The sequence below is a fragment of the Notothenia coriiceps genome, unplaced genomic scaffold (assembly GCF_000735185.1).
Source record: "Notothenia coriiceps isolate Sejong01 unplaced genomic scaffold, NC01 NC01_scaffold00035763, whole genome shotgun sequence".
Lineage (NCBI taxonomy): Eukaryota > Metazoa > Chordata > Actinopteri > Perciformes > Nototheniidae > Notothenia > Notothenia coriiceps.
In genome coordinates this window covers 108,209-127,495 of record NW_011368464.1, presented here as the reverse complement: position 1 = coordinate 127,495, position 19,287 = coordinate 108,209, and the positions used below count along the sequence as shown (strand labels likewise).

General features: G+C 41.5%; 2 protein-coding genes across 4 annotated transcripts in view; one reads left to right on the top strand and one right to left on the bottom strand.

Annotated features, from left to right (window-relative positions):
* Positions 1–1,058: 1,058 nt before the first annotated feature.
* On the bottom strand, positions 1,059–10,273 carry LOC104963202 (peroxisome proliferator-activated receptor gamma coactivator-related protein 1-like). Of its 2 annotated transcripts, none has more exons than XM_010791773.1 (10): positions 10,144–10,273; positions 8,716–8,820; positions 8,383–8,538; positions 3,591–5,217; positions 3,427–3,480; positions 2,154–2,934; positions 1,844–2,047; positions 1,685–1,745; positions 1,469–1,590; positions 1,059–1,377 (listed from the first exon to the last, which is right to left on the bottom strand). In XM_010791773.1, the coding sequence occupies exons 1-10, from the start codon at positions 10,237–10,239 to the stop codon at positions 1,173–1,175; spliced, it is 3,411 nt and encodes a 1,136-aa protein (XP_010790075.1). In that variant the 5' UTR covers positions 10,240–10,273; the 3' UTR covers positions 1,059–1,172. The 2 variants fall into 2 exon arrangements, with proteins under 2 accessions (XP_010790075.1, XP_010790074.1); XM_010791772.1 differs by having other exon boundaries at positions 1,060–1,377; positions 1,685–1,748.
* A 5,207-nt stretch (positions 10,274–15,480) lies between these two features.
* LOC104963201 (LIM domain-binding protein 1) overlaps positions 15,481–19,287 on the top strand; it is a 30,414-nt gene continuing 26,607 nt past the window's right edge. The window contains exon 1 of one of the 2 annotated variants that reach the window (XM_010791769.1): positions 15,481–15,563. The gene's annotated coding sequence lies outside the window, so the exon portion shown is untranslated. The remainder of the gene's footprint in view (positions 15,564–19,287) is intronic. The other variant, XM_010791768.1, reaches the window with a different exon arrangement.

The window sequence follows — 19,287 nt, the reverse complement described above, 5'->3', positions numbered from 1 at the left end:
GTGTCGACGGAGGTCAAAATAAAGCGAAACCGCGGACATTTTATTTTAATGTTTTTATGTTATAACAAGTGAATGCCAGTAGATCAGCGCGGGCCATGCATTTGCGGCCGGATCTCGCCCGCGGGCCGCTAATTGGGGTTGGCTGCTATAGATACTACCCCAGTTCCTCACGAGTCTAAAAAAACAACTCACGTCAACGCACGTAAGCAACGTGGGCGCCAACGTGAGCGCCCTCGTGACCAAAATATTTGACGGCGCTGATTGGCTGAAATTATGTTTCGGCGGCACAGTTTACTATTGAGACTTTTGCAACGTGCTGGTTGCTGCTGTTTGGCTCGGGGGCAGCGCCCCGTAATGATAAACTAATGCCAAGGGCAAGGCCAGGCAGGAAACATGTGACTTATCAGTAACTTTAGACATCGTAACACAATTTTAAACAAGATTTGATTGTAGATTATACATTTTACTGATACCAATTGTATGATATTTACCTTGTTCATTAAAAATAAAAAATATAAAATATAGGCCTATATATTTTTGAAATATATATATATTTTTTTATTTAATATTTTAAAAAAATAAAATAAATTGTATGTGGGAAGAGGTGGGGCGGTGCCCCTAGCGCCCCTATGGGCCGGCCGCCACTGAGCAGGAATATTGCATTATAGTTCCTTTGGGGCAGCTTTAAAAAAAAAAAAGAAAAAGCAATCTAGTCTTGGGCAGAAATACACTAAACATAGATGTTCTGAAATATATTTCACCATCATAAATACATAGCTTAGTAAAGGTGCTGTATTGCTGTGATGTATTGTAGTGCACAGCACACTCCCCTATGGGTCAGTATCTCTTTGCAGTATTGTTATTGCTGTGAACATAACAGTGCCATTTTTATTCAGCTTATTTGTCAAAGTATAAATAAAAGAATAATAAAAAGCTAAGCTCCCTTGTCTGCTTGCCATCTGATTATTAAAGTAAAGTTAGCGAAACCTTCAACTCAGGCTCACATTAGGTAGGCTGTCATTAAGGTGGACCAGCGATCCTCAGTGTAGTGACAAGCAAAATGTCAGGGAGGTATGACGAAGTAGTTAACGTACAAAGCCTGTAACAGTGAAGGGGTTTGACCTGGCACGCTGACACTTTCATTGCACATAAAGCTCAATGAGGAGAAGCCTTCAATATAGCAGTGCACTCTGCACCTGACTTTGACTGTGGGTTTTAGTCTCACCTAGGTCGGCGTACTGAGAGTTACAGAACTGTCTTCTTCCACCAAAGCAGATGTCAAAAGGCAGCTCATTGGGTCTCCGTAGTTTTCCGCCATTATCGATGGCTGCGAAAGCATCGTCCATGTTGTAGAAAGTGACAAAGGCGTAGTGGTCACTGTGGGAACCAAAAGGTGCTGGGTTTAAATACTGATGAATGTTAAAAAAATAAAAACATAATAAAACATACATCAGTTGTGCACACTCACCCTCTATCTCTAAAGTGAAGGGACACACACTCTACTTCTCCGAACTGACAGAAGCGTTCCCTCAGCTCCTCGTGTGTCATAGTCCTGCAGATGCGGCCGACATACACCACCCTGCGCTCATCCTGTAGGGAAGGAAGTTTAAGAATTACTTATTTGTCCACTGAAAAACAAATACAATCACAGACACATAAAGCTGACATGTTATTTTTTACTCACTATGGCTTTAAGTTTCTGCATCCTGATCTCGTGCTCTCTTCGGAGCTTCCTGGACTCTCTGCTGCTGGAGGGTTGAGAGGGGGATAGAGAATACTCATTAAAGACAAATGAAAAAATAAACAGCCACTTTTCTTCTATCAATTGTCAGCATTTACTAACCTGTAAACATCTCTAAGCTTCCGACGGTAAACCCGCTGTGATGGTGATCTGGATGGGGACCTGGACTGGGACCAAGATCTGGATCTGGACCTGCTACACTTCGACATCCTTGAGTACGACAACCTGTAGCGCCGAGGTGGGGAGCGGGAAACGGAGCGTGATGAGGATGAACATGAACTGCTCTCTGAACGCTTGTGACGACGCCTGCGAGAATGACAAATGAAGATATTAGGAGAGATGCACAAAGAGGAAGAACATAGTCTGACTGTGTACATAACACATAAGTCAGAACACATAAGAGAATAATTACTTTAGTCTTTTTGGAGAGGGAGATGCAGCGCTGGATGAGGACGACGACGACGATGAGGAAGAGGAAGCAGAGCTGGAGTCCGAACAAGGGGCTCTCCCTCGATATCTCCTCCTCTCCCTGCCTCTGGAAGGAGGGCTGGGTGGAGGTGTGGGCAGAGTGCACAGGGGTGTCTCAAGACTACAATCTTGCTCGGTGGCAGCGATTCTTTTAACAACTTTGTCTGTGGACCGACTCGTCTTTGCGGAGTCATCCGCAGCCCTGATGGGGGGGTTAACGTCACAGGTGGAGGTCTGTTGTTTGCATTCAGCAGCAGCGATCGAGTCACTGGTATTCCTCTGTAATTCATCAGTTATTTTCGGCTCATCCTTGGGTTTAGATGTTCTGCAGTGCTGAGCGGCACTTGTCGTTGACCCGCAGTAATCGTGATCGATGAACACAGCCGAGTACATGGGAGGAGAGGGACGAGCAGCAGGGAGCTCTGGGAGGTTCGTGTGTGTCCTCTTGAACGGCAGAGGACGGGGGTCGATAATCTGAATGGCCTTGGACAGAGGATTTTTGCGCCTTGCTGGCTGATGTTGTTGAGTGCTGAGGATGATTTCAGTGCCGAGGGGCTCTGGGATGTCAGGTGACGTTTGAAGGTATGGGGAGTCCCTGAGGGTTTTTGGATTTGGTACAAGTGCTTCCACTGCAGGCTGAGTTCTGTCCAAGTGTCCGTCTGTCAGTACGTTTGAAGATGAGGTAGCAAGTTTGAGCTCTTTCTCTCCAACCCTCAACCCTTGAGCTAGATGAGTGAGAAAAAAAAATCGAGTTAGCATCTGACATCTAGTTGCTAATAACAACAGATCGCCACTGGGCTTACAACTAAAGACACAGCCACGCAAAAACTGCGGCATGTGTACGGCTCCTTATGGGTACTGCAATATTTGAAGTGCCGGAGCAGCGTTGTGGTGCTTTCCGTCAGCACTACACCACGTGATGACACGTTAAGCTCATGTTGTGTTCAAGGAACCTGTCTTTGGCCAGGAAAAACAGGCACTCGCTTGTTTAATTATTTTGCGGTCTAGATTTCTTAAAAAAAAATTTAAGTGAGAAGTCAGTCCGTGAGTCGGATCCCCCCACCCCCCCCCCAACAATGAAAACTCTTCGGTTCTCCACGAATTACACCCAAATCAGTATTAAAAAAGCAACTAATTTGCATGCATGCAATTGGAATGATCCTTTCCAATCAACTTTTTCGCAGTCACCCCTAGTTAACAGTAATCTGATTACCCACCTTGTGTTTCCTCAAACTGTTCCAGTAGGCTGGTGAGATCGGGCGCTTCGATTCCTGAAGAAGAAGAAGAACAAACAGACATGAAACTTTTGAAGATGTTAATTTCTTAGTTAGACCTTCATCAAAGTGAACTCAACAAAATCACCAATGTCTCGACAGTTTACCTGAGTCGGCTGGTTTCTCTAAGGCGGATACACTGGGGGGAACCTCTGATAACGTCTCCTTCACTGGTGTGGGAGCATCTAGGGGAATAGGCGGTGCTGTGAGGGAAGGACGCTTCATTTCCCTCACTGTATCCGGACCTGGTGACGGAGGATTCTTTGGTTGCAGCTTGACTCCTATCGTCTGGTTTGGACTGCTTCTCTGAGGCTGCAGGGTTTTGAGCTCTGAGGAACATTTGGTTTGTGTTGAGGTTGGGCACAGTGCTTGAGGTCTGGAGGTGACACCTGAGGCTATCTCTGTGAGCTTGTTTTTAATTTCCTGTAAAAGGGTGGAGTAGCCCTGGTTCACTAACAACACCTCAGGACTCGTGCCGGAGGTGGATGGCTGTCTTTGAGTTGATGTGCCTGAGGATTCAGTTTGAATTTGATGTAAGTGCTTGATGCTGTCAGAGTCTCTACTGCAGAACTCCACTTTGGACTCTGATGAGGAGTGGTCAGTAGTGGGCAGTGTTGTCTGGCTCGTTGGCAAATGGAGAAAGACGGGGTTTGGGGGATCAATATTGAGAGGCTTTTTTATTGGACTTTTTTTGCTCTCTGAAACATTCTGATTAACTGTGACGTTTGCCTGCAGACTGGTGGGTGAGAGGATTTTGGATTCAGTTCTTGGTCGCTTTAACCCGCTGTGACGTGCTTGAGTGGAGGGGTGAGGCCTGGGCTGAGTTTGAGATTTATGATCGGCAGAAGTTCTCCTACTGTCTGGATTATGGTGCGCTGCCTTTGGACAGCAGCTGTTTTGTCCATGTAAACAGATGGGGGTCAGCTCTGTGGGGGGCTCAGAAACGCAGGGCCACTTGGTGATGTTGTTCCCCTGTTTCTCCACCAGGGGCTGCCTCCTCTTGCGCAGCTGTCTGTACTCTTGGAGGCTGAGCGATTTGGCCTTTGTCTCAGCTTTAAGTAGAGAAACCTCAGCCGTGTTGCTGTTCATTTCTGAGGACGATGTTTGGGGTTCAAGTGGGGAGCCCGCTGAGTTTTCAATTGCTTTGGTGACGTTCAGTGGAACAGACACACTTTGACTCATTAGATTTGACTCGTTTAATTCTTCTTCTGCCGATTCATCGAGTGAAACCACCTGAACGGGGCCAAAGCTCACCTTTTTCTTCTCTCTGGATGGGGGAGTTCTGGATGATAGTACATTCAGCAACGCGCTCTTTAAGACGCTGTCATTATCTCTCTTTTCTTCTTCCCTATTTACTTCTCCCACCTCGTCATCAGAAACAACATTGATCTCTTCGTCGCTGTCCTCACTGGGTCTCTCGTACTTCCACACCTCTTCCTGAGAGAACAATGTGTGCTCCTTCAGTTTATCCGCCTCCTCCTCCTCCACATGCAGCTTCAGGCAGTAGGGGTGCATGAGCTTCACCAGGTTGACCAGAGAAGTGGAGGTGAAGATCTCCACTTCATTCTCTGCTTTTATATTTTGGGAGTGGATACATTTTTGTTTTTTGAACAGATGTGAAGGGTTGGTTCTCTCCAATTTGCTTTCCGCTTCTTTGTCTCCATCAATCTTTATCGAGAGTGTTCCATTTCGTGATTTGGATCTTGGCCTCAGCCTTTCATATAGTGAAAGATCCTAAAGACAGAAAAAAACAACAAAAAAACACATTTAGATCTTTGAAGTGTTTATATTTTTTCACATTTTGCGTAAATAACATATTTTGCAGTTACTTTCCTATTTTGTTCGTATCACCTAAGCCTAAACCATCATAGCAAGAAATGTAAAAACAGAATTCATCTTTGGATTTTCAAGGTTCTGACAGTCCTTGAACCCATCGTGTGTGACACACAATTTCAATTAAAATAGTGATATTTTGGAAATATATCGGATGGAACAAATAACTTATGCTCTAAGGATCCAGACAGACATATTTAGCAAAAGGTGGAGTCACGCCACAACTGTGCTGATCCAGTAAGTTCATTCTGATTTTCCCACATCTTTTGAACCACTTCAGGGTCTTACACCTCCTGATCTAATGGCGCATTTACAAAACAGTGCGGAGCTCGCTTTCAGCGTGCCGAGCCGTGCGTGGCCCGTTTTTGGTTGCGTGTCCACTAGGCGTAGTACCGGCTAGCGGGTACTATTTCACAGTTTTCTGGCCCCATAAAATTGAGGTTCTTTCCGGGCCAACCACCAGGCTGAGTCGGGCTGAGTATGCTAAACTAGAGAAAGAATCGATGGCAAGGGGGCTACAACTACAACAAGATGAACATATTTGACCGTGATTTAATTGTAATACACGTTTCAAAATGATGCCGAAGTAACAACATACTGATACCGGTTAGTAAAAACCATGAATTAATGCTTTGACAAGTCTGCAGACAGACGGCAGGCGGAATTTTTTTTAAATGGGTGTTTTCTGAATGGAGATCGGCTAAGCTAACGCAGCATATGCTCCGACCGTCCACACTCACAACAACGGCCTATACAGACATAAATAAACCAGCGACTGTATTCGCCATGACACAGACAGCCTGTGGTTTGTTCATGTTTAACTTTTGTCTAGTTTCTGAACAGATATGAGGAGCTGTGAGCTTGAGTGCTAACAGCTAACGGCTGTGTTGTTTTTCTGGGGTTCTCACTGAAGATGACGTCACGGCTCCGCCTACACTGCGTTGCTATAGATACTACCCCAGTTCCCATTAGGGCTGTAACGATACACTAATCTCACGATACACGATATTGAGCTCACGATACGATATATATCACGATATTCAGCCAACGATTCGATTCGATACGATTCGATATAATTCGATATACTTACATCATTTTCTGAAAGATTTTAAAAAGGGACAGTGTGATTTTGGTGACATCTTGTGAGTGTTCCATTGACTTGGATTGAATTAATTCTACTGAAAACTGAAAACTGAAAGCATCAATTATACAATATATGGCTCTGACTAGACAGAGTCTACAGCTTGCAAATGCTGGACAAAATGACTCAAAAGATGTGGTGAGAAAATTTGTTTCATTTATTGAAACAGTGCCAACTGTAGTTTACAAGCCTTTGAAACGTAAGTACATAAAGTGCAGTATCACAATGGAGAATTAAAAGGTGCAGCAGGTGGCCTGTTCTGAACAGATTCTTTTACAGCATTTTTAGCTTAACACAGAATATGAGGTAGCCAATAATTCAAGTCACTAAGAACAACATTTAATGTACCTGCCAATAATTCAAGTCCAAAGGAGTAACATTTAAGCCAAAAACACTAAACAGAAAGGCTCCTCTCTACATAACTGCATCTACATTGTCTTCAGATTTTTGTTCAGGAATATAATCTGATCAACGTGGTCTGGGAGAAGTGCACTGCTCTGAGCAGTGACGATGGCCCATTCCCAAACCGCCCCCTACACCCTACCCCTCCGTTTGCGCGTTCACACGGAGGTTCCGCCTACGAGTGTGGAGCGGTGTTGGAGGGGGAGTGGGCTATCAAGCCCTCAAAAAGCAAGTCTGCAGCGGTGCTGACTTGAGACCGGTCTCTACCTGACCGGAGTCGCGCTGTGTGTGTCCGCTGCTGTCAAGCTGTTAACAAGTAGTTCCAGCAAACATCCACTGATAAACTGCGATGTTAACAACCTCATGATAACCTCATATGTTTTAACTTAGGATCATACCAGTGTTTAGTCTAGAAATAGGTAAATGTGTGCATTTTATTATAAAGTTGTGTATATTTACAGACCGTTGCAAAAACTAAGAAGCTTATAAACATCAGGTTTAAAACTAAAAGAGCTTTGAAACACAATGAAAGATGTTAGGAGTTTTATTTGAGTTATTAATTTAAACTTTTTGTCTAAGAGATGCTGATTTGGAACCGTTTTTACATACAGTTACGGCATTTCCTGTTTCTGCCGGAGAGAGGGGAGGCCGTCCCAAAGCTTGCTGCTGTATTTACTCCCTCCATCTGACAGGAGGGAGCCTCGTTGAGCTGCGAGTGTGGCTACAGACGGAGTTTACTCCGTCGAGGGAGTGGTTTGGGATTGGGCCGATATCTCCGGCAGTAGAGAAGACCCTCTCCAGTGTGGTTAATGTTTGCCGCCATACTCCTGAACCGCTTCGCACTCACTGCGAGAAGAAGACACCGGCGTCTGTGTATCTAGAAATGCTCTACAGCGACACTAGCGAATCGGCTGGCTGACGTAATCGCTCTTCATGCAAAGCGAACGGGGGGGAATGGGCAGCGAGCAGAGTGCCAGGCGGAACACGGGGGATTTGAATGGGAGTTAATGTATCGATACCCGCGGCTGAAATATCGATACTTTCTCGGGAAACAAAATATCGATATATATCGCAGGATCGATTAAATTGCACAGCCCTAAGTGTAATGGTTCTGACCTGCACCTTAGCACACACACAACTACACGCACACACGGATGACCCCCCCCATTTTGCTGTTTTATGTTATTATTATTATTATTTGTATGTATTTATCTTTTCATATGTCTATTTTATTATTATTATTGATCTCTTTTTGTCTTATGTTGGCTATGTAGATACAGCTAAATGAAAATGGAAAAACTGTTAATCAAAATGTGAACATGTGTGTATAATGAAACTGAAATCGGAAATAAAAACTAAGTTAAAAAAAAAAAAAAAATTGATATTCAATTGAAAAGATCACCAAAACCAAAGCATTTGCATGAATCTGATCCTGTTAAAAGTATTGGTTAAGTACTTTGTATTTAAGTACTTTAAAACAAAAAACAGCCTTGTATTTCTTGTTCCTGAGTGTATGCACCCACCAGTGAGTTCTCCCTGCGCTCTGGGTGGGTGAGGAGCTTGGTGTCTGGCAGGGTGTCGAAGGGAGACAGAGTTACATCGTCATCCTCCACACTGTCCAACATCTCGCTCAGGGCCGACAGCAGGGTCTCTCTCTCCTCCTCCGCTCCACTCTTATCCTGGAAATGGAAATGCAAAGTGTTCAGTTTTATTCTTTCATACACAAAATTAATTTTCTACCAAAATTCCACATGTGTCAACTAGTTTCCTGAATGAGAGTAAGTAGAACAAACTTGAACAAACATAAAAAGGTGCCATCTTTTAAACTTCTGATGTACTGTGAGGTTATGTCTGACCTCTGATGCGACAGTGGAGTCTTCAAAAATTGCCAGGATTGAGTGATCCACGCAGGACTGAGCGTCCATCTCCACGGCTTCCATGTCACGTCTACTCAAGAGCAACTGCAGGGAATACAGACGCACAAATATATTATATCACACCCCTGTGCTTTAATTCACACTGATCTAATCTAATCCTACCTCCTGCTATTTTAAAATATTTCTTGTCAATTCACTTGTTCAATTAAATAACGACAAATGCAGATCGCAACTTCTGAAAGCCAAAGTTCATGTATTCTAATGTCAGATTTTGTCAAATCAACAGTCCAAAACTAAAATAGATTTGATTCCCTATCACTGAATACAAAAAAAAGTGAAACTTGTTAGTTTCAGGCATGTTAGCTTAACTAATACCTTAAAATAGTTATCATTCCAGCTCTACAAACACTGAAAACAATTGCAGACAAATATCATTCATAGACTTTAATAAATAACTAACTCAGAGTCCAGATTAAGACTAACCACTACATACAAATACATGACATTCAAAAGAACAACAAAACTTGTGCTTTATAAAGAAAATGTGTTTAACATGTATACTTTATTGTATGTTTAATATGTTAATAAGATCATGTCTTTTGTTTGTTATTGGGTAGCATATACATTAGTACATGATATTTGAACATTTAATGATTGAATACTTAATTATACGGTGTATAATCCATAAGTATTTGTTAACGTAGTAGTGTATCGAAGAGCAATGCCTACAACTAATAATGTTTTTTAGATCATTAAGGTGTGCTAGTAGGATAGACAGAAGGATGTTCATTATTGATCCCATACTGGTCAGTATAGACAGGAGGCAGAGTGAGGGGCCCTAGAGGCTAGAGCATATCCGTATGAATGAGTCACTAATCTGTAGTGTATAGCAGCTATGGGAAGTTGAAACAACTGCTCTGTCAGGGCCTGTACTGTAATAAGCAGACATTTAAACCATGTCGAAAAAGCTTTTTAATGACAATACATCAGGTTGTATGAAGTTTACCGCAAAACAAGCACGGTGAAAATGAGAGTATTGTATAAAAAGCGACATAGCGGGGGGACAGTGCTGGGCGCAGTGCTGAGGGTGCAGCCTGAACATATTGTACTTCAGAGGAAACTAACCGGCAGCTTTCGAGTGTAAATCAATGACCACGGAGATTGTGTTAACGACATAGCCGTACTTGTCATTGAGCAGTTCTGTAACTGCACACTATCTTATTAATGGAGCTGCTCAGCCAACTCCCCGGTTAATACCTCGGTAATACTACAAGCCTCATTCAGCCACGTGTCGCTATGCGCGCATGTGGCCTCGCTCGCCAGTAAAATACCCCGTTACTAACACGTCGAAACCCGCGTGTGTGCAGCTATTTGGGTGTCACTTAGTTAAAATGAGCAAACCGGTACCTCATTGGGGTTGTTGCTGGTCAGAAAGTCGCTGTTCCCGGCATTTAAATCCTCGACATTCCCCCTCCACCGCACCGCCATCTTGCTGCTCCACATGGTCCGCTGGGAGGCCGGAGAGAGACACGTGGTCCGCGAGTGGAAGCGCGGGAAAACCACCGACCTGGGATCAGATTGAGACCCCCAGCTCCACTAGTGGAAGCAAAGAGAGGAGTTGAAATCCGATCCTAGGTCAGCTGTATATCCTGTGAAGTCCTCATTGATTGAGTTATCTCTTGAAAACTAGCTACAGGTTTTATTTTGCTGCAGATACTCAGCAGGTAATGCACATACGCTCCTTTTCCATTGAATATTTGTTAAATATGGTAGATAAATATAAATAAGTGGTCTGTTTAAGAAACATGTGTTCATTTCTCTGTGACAGCTAATACATGGAACTAATGTTTGTTTCAGCTTCCATATCACATTTGTAGCATTTATAAAAAATGTGGCTGGACTTTAAATACAGTCTATGCTTTAAATACAGGATTTTTTTACATTTACATTTTTTTGTATTGCTCAAAAGCGACACCTTGCGTCCGAATGACAACACCAACATTTCTTGCCTAATGCACATAAAGCAGATGCATGACAGGCGACAGAAATAACCCAAATACACTATCACACAGCAGGCTTTATATTGGCTTACCCGTAATATAGGCTAACAATCCGAGGTGGAAGAAGTACTCAGATCTTGTACTTAAGTAAAAGTACCAGAGTGTATAGTGTACTCTGTTACAAGTAAAAGTCTTGCGATCAAAAATATTACTCAAGTTAAAGTACAAAAGCATTACCATGAAAATACATTTAAATTACCTAAAGTAAAAGTACTTTCAAAATACTATGTATTATATGTTTTCATTATATTGATGTATTAATGTGTTTATCAAAGCTGGTAAAGGTGCAGCTTTTAATAACTTTATATATTGCAGGGTAGCTTGTGAATTTACTCCAGGTGTAACTAAAGTCTAATTTAAGAGTTGATTATATATCACATCATTAATCAAAATCTGTAAAGTGACTAAAGGTATTAAATAAATGTAGTGGAGTAAAAGTACATGATCACCTCTAAATTGTAGTTGAGTAGAAGTACAAAGTAGCATAAAATGGGAATGCTGAAGTAAAGTACAAGTATCTCAAAATTGTAGTACAGTACTTCAGTAAATGTACTTAGTTACTTCCCACCTCTGCTAACAATCATATTATAATCAAATGTACCAACTAATACAGACAGGCCTGCAGGTAGTTTTGGAAATGTACAGGCTTAAGGACTTGTGATAGGCAGCATTTCAGAACAATACAATATACAATACAGCTTTCTTTGTAAAGCACTTTAAAACCTCAAGAAAGCAAAGATAAATAAATAAAATACAAAAATGACAGACCACTACATAGGGTAAATTAAAAATAAATAAACAATAATAACAACAATAAACAAGAACAAAATAATAACAGGCATATAGTTAAAACACTACTAGACTATTTTAAAAGCCACAATCTACAAAGTGTTGAACGACAGGTGGGTTTTAAGAAGCAATTTAAAAACAGACAGTGTACAATGAGTGGAAACACTTATCTTGAAATTGAAAGAAACTCTATATCTTAAAAGCTCCATTATTTCCCATGTTATAATAAATTAGAACATCATGAAAAAATCCAAGTAGGGTAGACATAAAATGTGGTCATTTTATAATCAACCCTTATCCTTGGTTTAGGTGTGTCAAACAGCAAAGTAAAGAATTTATCTGCTTCCTGTGGCCTGCTTCATACCCAGAACAAACATAGATTATCTTCATGTTCAGACAATGCAATATTGATGTGTTGACTTGGCTGATTAATGTGTGTACACACCCTCCAACAATACCTGGTTCACTGTCAGGGCCTAACAACTCTGTTACTAACCCGTTTGAAATGGCACCTTCAGGTGCCTGAGAGACATGCCTGCACACAAATAATGTAATGCACAGCAGTCTAGGATAGTTTTTATTTTTCTTGATATATTGTGACTTTAATTAAATTACACCTTTATTCCCAGACTTCTCAAAGAACACATTCAAATATGCAGAACGTTTTTAACATTAGCACGCGAGCAAAGTCCAGGGGTTTGAAAATGATTAAAATCAACTAATTAGCAATGAGAATAGGGACCACATGCACATTTAACAATTACAAACAAACACACAAAGGAGGGGGTAAGAGTTAATGCACACACATTTGTTGAATCAGCGTAAATATTTGAAAGCAATACACAATGCCTTAGAGCCTTACTGCAAATGATTCTAGTATATCTTTATATATTTTTGGGTCTCTTTACATAACTAGACATTTCCATCATTTAAAAAAAGGGAAAATGAGTCCATAAAAGATATAGCAATCATCCATATCTAAATTAAAGTGCTTGATGCTCAAATTTGACCTTTTAACTTGAATTATTTGCAAAAATAATGCCACCCCAACAACCTCTACATGTCCTATATAGCTTCAGTTTTAAGTCTTTGAAATACTTAAAATGTGTTCAGGCCTCAGAAAGTATTTGTACAGGCACTATAATATTATGATTGAATACATTTAAATGCATTCATGGCTTGTTTTCACATGACGTATCGTCTTGTTCAGGCCCTGCATGACTCTGGAGTCCCATGAATCAGAACCAGCGTTATAATAAATATATGTTTTGTTTACACTCCACCCTCCACTGCTTCACACTGATATATGACGAATACTAATTATAACGTCTGCAAACACAGCTGTCTAAGACCCACAGCAGCAGCACACATCATGCTCCACTGATAAATCTTATTATGGACTTTGGCTGGTTGAAAACATTTACATAATAAGTACAGCAGCCAATTTCCCCCCTCTTATGTCTTAGTAAGCATCTCATCAGCATGTTTCAGTGGTGCAGGAGTTGGACACTCCTTTTACTTAATCCAGTCTAACCAGTCCAGCTTGACTAACTGACATCTTGTTCAGACCCACCCTGTGCCTTAAACAGTTTTGGATCAACAGTGCTAAAACTTCAGGTTAAATAGAATATTATATATATCCTATATTGGATCGTCATTCATCTCGTCCCTCTAGAAACAGATACACTGTTGGTGTGAATGAGCTATTATTAACACTTAACACATTCTATCTAGTTGTCATGCTGTTGTCTCAAAATACCAAGAAGAGTATTGCCCCGAAATGCAGGAAGGTATATCCTTTATGTATTGGCATTGGGATTTTTGGCATCTTCCTTTTAAGATCATTTTTGCATATGGTATAACTTTTGGGTCAATGGGAATAATAGAATAACATTTAAATGCTGTTTTGAAATACTTCTACAGCATTTTAGAGGCACTGAATTATGACACACTTTAATATTTTGAGATAAACCGGCCCTGTACTGTATCGGATAATATTCTATCCAGCGTACAATGAAGATAAGTGTGGTGAGGTTTTTTCTCCACTAGATGGGGATGTTACACATCTCCCACTCCCACTTTAACTTTTAGCCCTCTAAAGTTCTGAATGAGTTAATTCCCATTAGCTGATATCCAGTAATGCATCAGATATTCACATCTGAATGAAACAGCTGCATAATTAATTCAGGTTCGCCACCTGTTCATGTTTTGTGGAGTTATCTTGTATCATCTTCCTGTTTGTCTATGGAGGGCTATGGATGTGTCTGGCCTGTTATCTCGTGCATACCAGCAAGGAGTTGACCTTTCTGCTGAATGTCATGACGGTATACAGAGTCTGAATTAGATTAGTTGGGAGGGAAATATGCTCACAGACACACACTTTAACAAGACAGCACATATTCTCTGTTCATTTAAAATAAATAAGTAGACAACTCCTTGGAACTTCCTCGGTTCATTATTTACATTAACACAAGTATTCTTTGCGTAAAGCATTTTCTCAAATATAATGGTCCAATATGCAACCAGGCAATATTTGTTTGAATAATGTGCTTATTTGCATGTTATCCTGACAAAAAAAAGGTTTGTTTTAAGGAATGACACTGAAAAGTTTGGTGTTAGTACTACCGAAGTGGATATTTCTGGCTCAGAATATCGGCTTTTAAAGTTATACATTGTATATTTACATACATTTTGCAGACACTACAGGTGACACAGGGTAAACATTTAACAATTGAAACCACCAGGAAACCTCCCCAGTTAATAATATATATATATATCTTTCTATGTGTTACAAATGTTTCTAAATATACAAATGAGGCATTACCTAGACTTAAAAATAAAACATTTGTAAAATTACACATACATATCTACCAGTCCAAAAGAAGACAGCTTAAACTCTTGAAACTGACCCCAAAAATAATGCCTCTAATGTGTCGTCTCAATCCCACATCTTCCTCCATAATGTTGCTTTATCTCTCTTTACCCCCGTCGCGCTTACTCACACAGCCCCCCCCTCGCTTCATTGCCCACAACTCTTGAAGCACATTACTGTTTGAAATGGGGCCAAAGCATCCTCCCGTCTCCAGCGGGTGAGGTGCGAGTGTGTGCAGAGGCATGTGTATAAGTGTAAGTGTGTTCAGGGGGGGCGGTTGTGTCTAACTGGGTCACCTTACTGCAGCATCCAGCCACCATGTCAGTACATGGCCCCACACACTCAGACACACACATATATTTAACCTACTCTGTCTTCCTTTCCACTCGGGCTACTTTTGGTTTGAAATACAAAATGCACTCACTAATTTTCCCTCATTCCCTTAAGCTAAATGTGTCAGACGTTACTCTCATTCTCTGGGGGGAAAGAGGAAGTAGAGTAAAGAAAGAAAGAAAAAACATCTTTCTTGTGTTTTTCTTCCATGTTCCTCTCGCTCGACATCTCTCCCTCCTCCCTCTCTCACTCTTGACCTGCAGGAGTCTCCCACAGTGCTCCTTTGGCATGTTTGAATTTTTAAAAAACCCACAAGGTCTGAGGAGTCAGGTATGTGCTTTCCCCTCTGCTTCCTGCACACGCACTTCTTTAACCTTTCACATATTGTGTAACGCTGGAGGCCGTGTGTTTATAAAAAGGCAAAAGACCTGTGATCTTTAACTTGACACCTTCTCCACTCAGGCGTTACTTTGAGGCTGCAGAGTTAGCGAGTTGTTTTGCCGTTGTTTGATTTCTCTTTCCTTGAAGTAAGTCTCCTTTTTCTTCAGCTTTCAGAGCGGGGAAGAGGAATTCCCTCCCACATGGTGCCGAGAACATCTGTTAGTGAGAAATGAAGGCATGAGAGAAAGAAGAGGAGGAGGAGGAAGGGGACTTGCATTAATACAAGTGGGGGAAACAAAGGAGACAGAGAAAGAACAAGAGGGCGTGCAGAGAGGTGGAAAGGAGAGACGACATCAGCAGGAGCAGACCACCCCTTTGACAGAGCAGCAGAGGTGAGGGACGCAGTGACTTACAGGTGTGCAGGTTCACGGGCGCACATGCACACACAAACACACTCGGCGTGGTAACAGAAGTCGACATCAATAATGTAGCTGAGAGGAACAGGATTCAGATTCTGCCTTACATAAGAGTTTACAGAGAGTTGGCTGTCTCAGAACATACTCTTTCATTCTCCGCTTCGCCCTCAGGCGGGATGCACACAGGATTTCTCAAGCTAGATTAAAAGTGTTCCGCAACAAAACCAAGGCTAGAGCCCCTTTTACCTTCAGTCTGCTGACTTCAGGTGATTTGTTTTATTTTCAGGGGCAACATTTCTCAGTTGTTTCTTGTCCCTAATTTAGTTGATGTTACATTATTGAAGTTTCATCATTGAAACAAGCCTGTTGTTTGAAGCAGGCATGTTGGCAAGTACTTATCCTTCCTACGTACTTTTCATACTTGAACTTTGTCTGCAGCTATGGACAGATCGGTATGGCACAACCTGCCAGGAGCCAAAGAGCATTGTTGTTCCAGGTCACAGGGGTCAAAAAGACATAATTAGGTTTAGCAGGAGTCAATATTTACTATTTGGATAGAATAGATAAGAGGAAAAAAAAATCTAAAACAGGCTTTATCAATATTTTAGATTTGGTAGCAGCGTGATCCAATGTTGGTTTGTGGTTGATTTCATATTTGGTCAACAGTGAAATATATCAGCAACCATTGGATGGATTCCCATGACATTTATTTCAAACATTCATAATACCTGGAGAATGTATCCTAATGTCGTTTGTAGTGCCGGGACTTTTTGTCTAGCTCCAACATGAGGTTGACATTTTCCCCTCTGGATGAATTATAACTTAAATGATTAACCCGATTTTTTTGTAGCTCCACCATCAGGTAAAAAACATGTGTTTATGACCAAATACCTGAACAACTAATAATGACCTTCCCATAAGCATTATCTGTACTTACCAACAAATGCTCTTGCAGGTAAGAAAAGAACTGTGCCTGTTCTTCACAAAGCTGCTAGCATGGCCATAGACCAAATACTAAAAACACCTTTGAGCTTGGTTTTAGTTTAACTAATTTAACTGTTTTAAATCCCTCTCACTATTCTCGTGAGTGTTATTAAATGCAGCAGGTGGTGTTTTTCAGTTAAAAGTCTCCAAAGAACCACACAGAGACGTATTTAGCATTGGTAAGGAACACATATTCCCCCAGGTGGTGATGACCAAAACAGAGCTAAAAGTGTGCGTTTTGTACTTTGACATCAAGAACCCAAAATCCTAATAAATGACAACTTATAACTATTTAAGGTGATAATATGTCAATGCTGTGTTTATAACTTGTTGCGCCACTCTCAAGTTAAGCTTAAACAAATCTTTAATTTCAGATCCAAACAAGATTATTATACACACAGGAATCAAGCGAATCAAACTGAGACCTTTTAGAGGGGATGTAGGCCGGAGCAGGAAACTGTGATACAGAAATTGCTTTCCTGTTCTCCTTTGTCATCTTCTTCTCTGATGCCTTTTCTTCAGATTCTTGTTTGTTTGTGCTGTCTTTCATACTCTGGCCTCAACAGCTTTCTTTGTTATTCATCTGTCTTAGGCGGGCTTTGCCTATCTGCTAACTGGCAAACTGTTGGTGTGTGTGTGTGTGTGTGTCTGTGTGTACATATAAATAATTATGGTAAGGTGTAAGACTTGAAAGTATGAACTTGTCAAAACTGTCTCCATTAAACTGTTGTCGGCAGATATGTGTGAATCACAGTTTTCGTGTGTGTGTCTGTGTGTGTGTGCGTTAGTGAGCTCATCATGATTGTGCTAGCCATTTTCTGCCACATTGCCATGGCGACAGTGCCCTCCCGGGGTAATGGGGGATGAGTGCGCCAGAGCTATTTATTCTCTCTTTCTCCCTCCCTCACTCCCCCCCCTTCCCACCAATCCATCCATCCATCAGTCGCCCTCCGTTTCCCTCTCTCCCTCTCTGCCCTCTTTCTTCTGCAACCCTCTCTCTTTCTTTCCGTCTCTGATTGGCTTAACTCTCTCCTCCTCAAAATGAGATGATGCCTAATGAGACAGAGGGTAAGGAATAGACGAAGGGAGACAAAGAGCAAGTGTCTTAAAAAAAGGAAGTACAAAATATGTGGAGGAGGTGATCTATGCAGACTCCTCTTTGCTTCTAAAGAGAAAAGCTGATTAACTCTGTGATGTCATTTTGGAGGGAAACAGCGCCGGGTGTCTTAGCTTTCTGTGTATGTGTGTGCACTGTAAAACATGTAGTCAGTTTGTGTGCTTTGGGCTCAATTGGGGTCACGACCTTTGCAATAGTTTGAAGATGTGGAAATATGTGATTGATCAGTGTTTGTATGTATTGGATGTGTTGTTAAAAGCCAAGGTCAGCAACATTTTTGACTGTCTACCTGTTGGCATAGGGGTATTCAAGTGTTGGGTTCCCTGTTCATACTTAAAAAAAAAAGGTTTTGTGTTAAATGAGGAGTTGAATACCACTCTTACTACTGTAAGTTAAATATGAAGCGAATTCCAGCAGCTGGTTAACTTAACTCACCATATAGACTGGAAACAGGGGAATCGAGTGAGCCTGGCTCTGTCCACAGGTAGAAGAATCCAGGTAAACACTTCACATATAGTGTTCCCAAACTGTTGAACTATTCCTTCCATCATCGCTTTATTTTCCAATTCCTTTCAGGGCTCACTAGGTTGGGAACTGCCTCTGATTTAAAAATAAAGCTATTTATATCATATACTTTTCATATTGTCAATAATCCCAAAAACACCCCCATTTCCTACAAAACGACATTACCATACGACTAGACTTCATTCTCTTGAGGGAAACATATTTTCTCCCAGATTTCTTGGAAGTTTTAAACCAGCAACAAAAGTGCTCGGTTAGGTTTGGAAAAATATCACTATTACGAAAGTCAACGTCAATTTCTTATGTACACAGAACACAAACAGCCCTCCCCTAGTGAAAATCATGTTTTCTCCAGACAAAATAAGTTGTCCCGGATTCAGACAATGCTGTTTTATGGTATGGAACGTAATTCGTTATTGCAAGACTAATGGTTCTGAACATTTTAATCGGGAAGAAAAAGGCTGTAATTTGTCATTTCCTTAAACATCTGGGTACTTCAGCTTTTGGTAAGCCTTACTCAAACAGGTGTTAACAGCGCGTATATTGGGGACTAGTTTCAGTGGAGGATTTATACACATTTGGTGTTACAGTAGGTACAGTAGTGAATGAGAAATGAACCACTGTCTCCATTGCAATGAAGAAACCTGTCAGCTGTTGACTCTAGCATTTAACAAAAACAGACGGATGACATAATGATAGAAAGATCAGAGCGCGAATTAGACAGGGAAGGTTGGAACGGAAGAAAGAGTAATAAGGAAAAGGGGGAGACGACAAAGGGAGGAGGGCCGGAGAGATAAATGGCCCAGTAGACAGCGAGATGAGCGGAGAGAGAGAGAGAGTGTAACACTGTGTGGCATACTGCAGACAGAGAGACTAACGGAGCGAAAGAGTGAATGGGCAAGAAAGGGAGACGACAGAGAGAGAGAGAGAGAGTAGAGGCACGTCAATCGCCCCCTCCTCCCTTTTACTCCCCCCTTTTCCCTCCATCCCTCCTCCTCCGCCCTCCCTGCCATGTAGCAGACCTTCGCTGGATGGTAACAAGCCACTCAGACTGTGTGTGTGTGTGTGTGTGTGTGT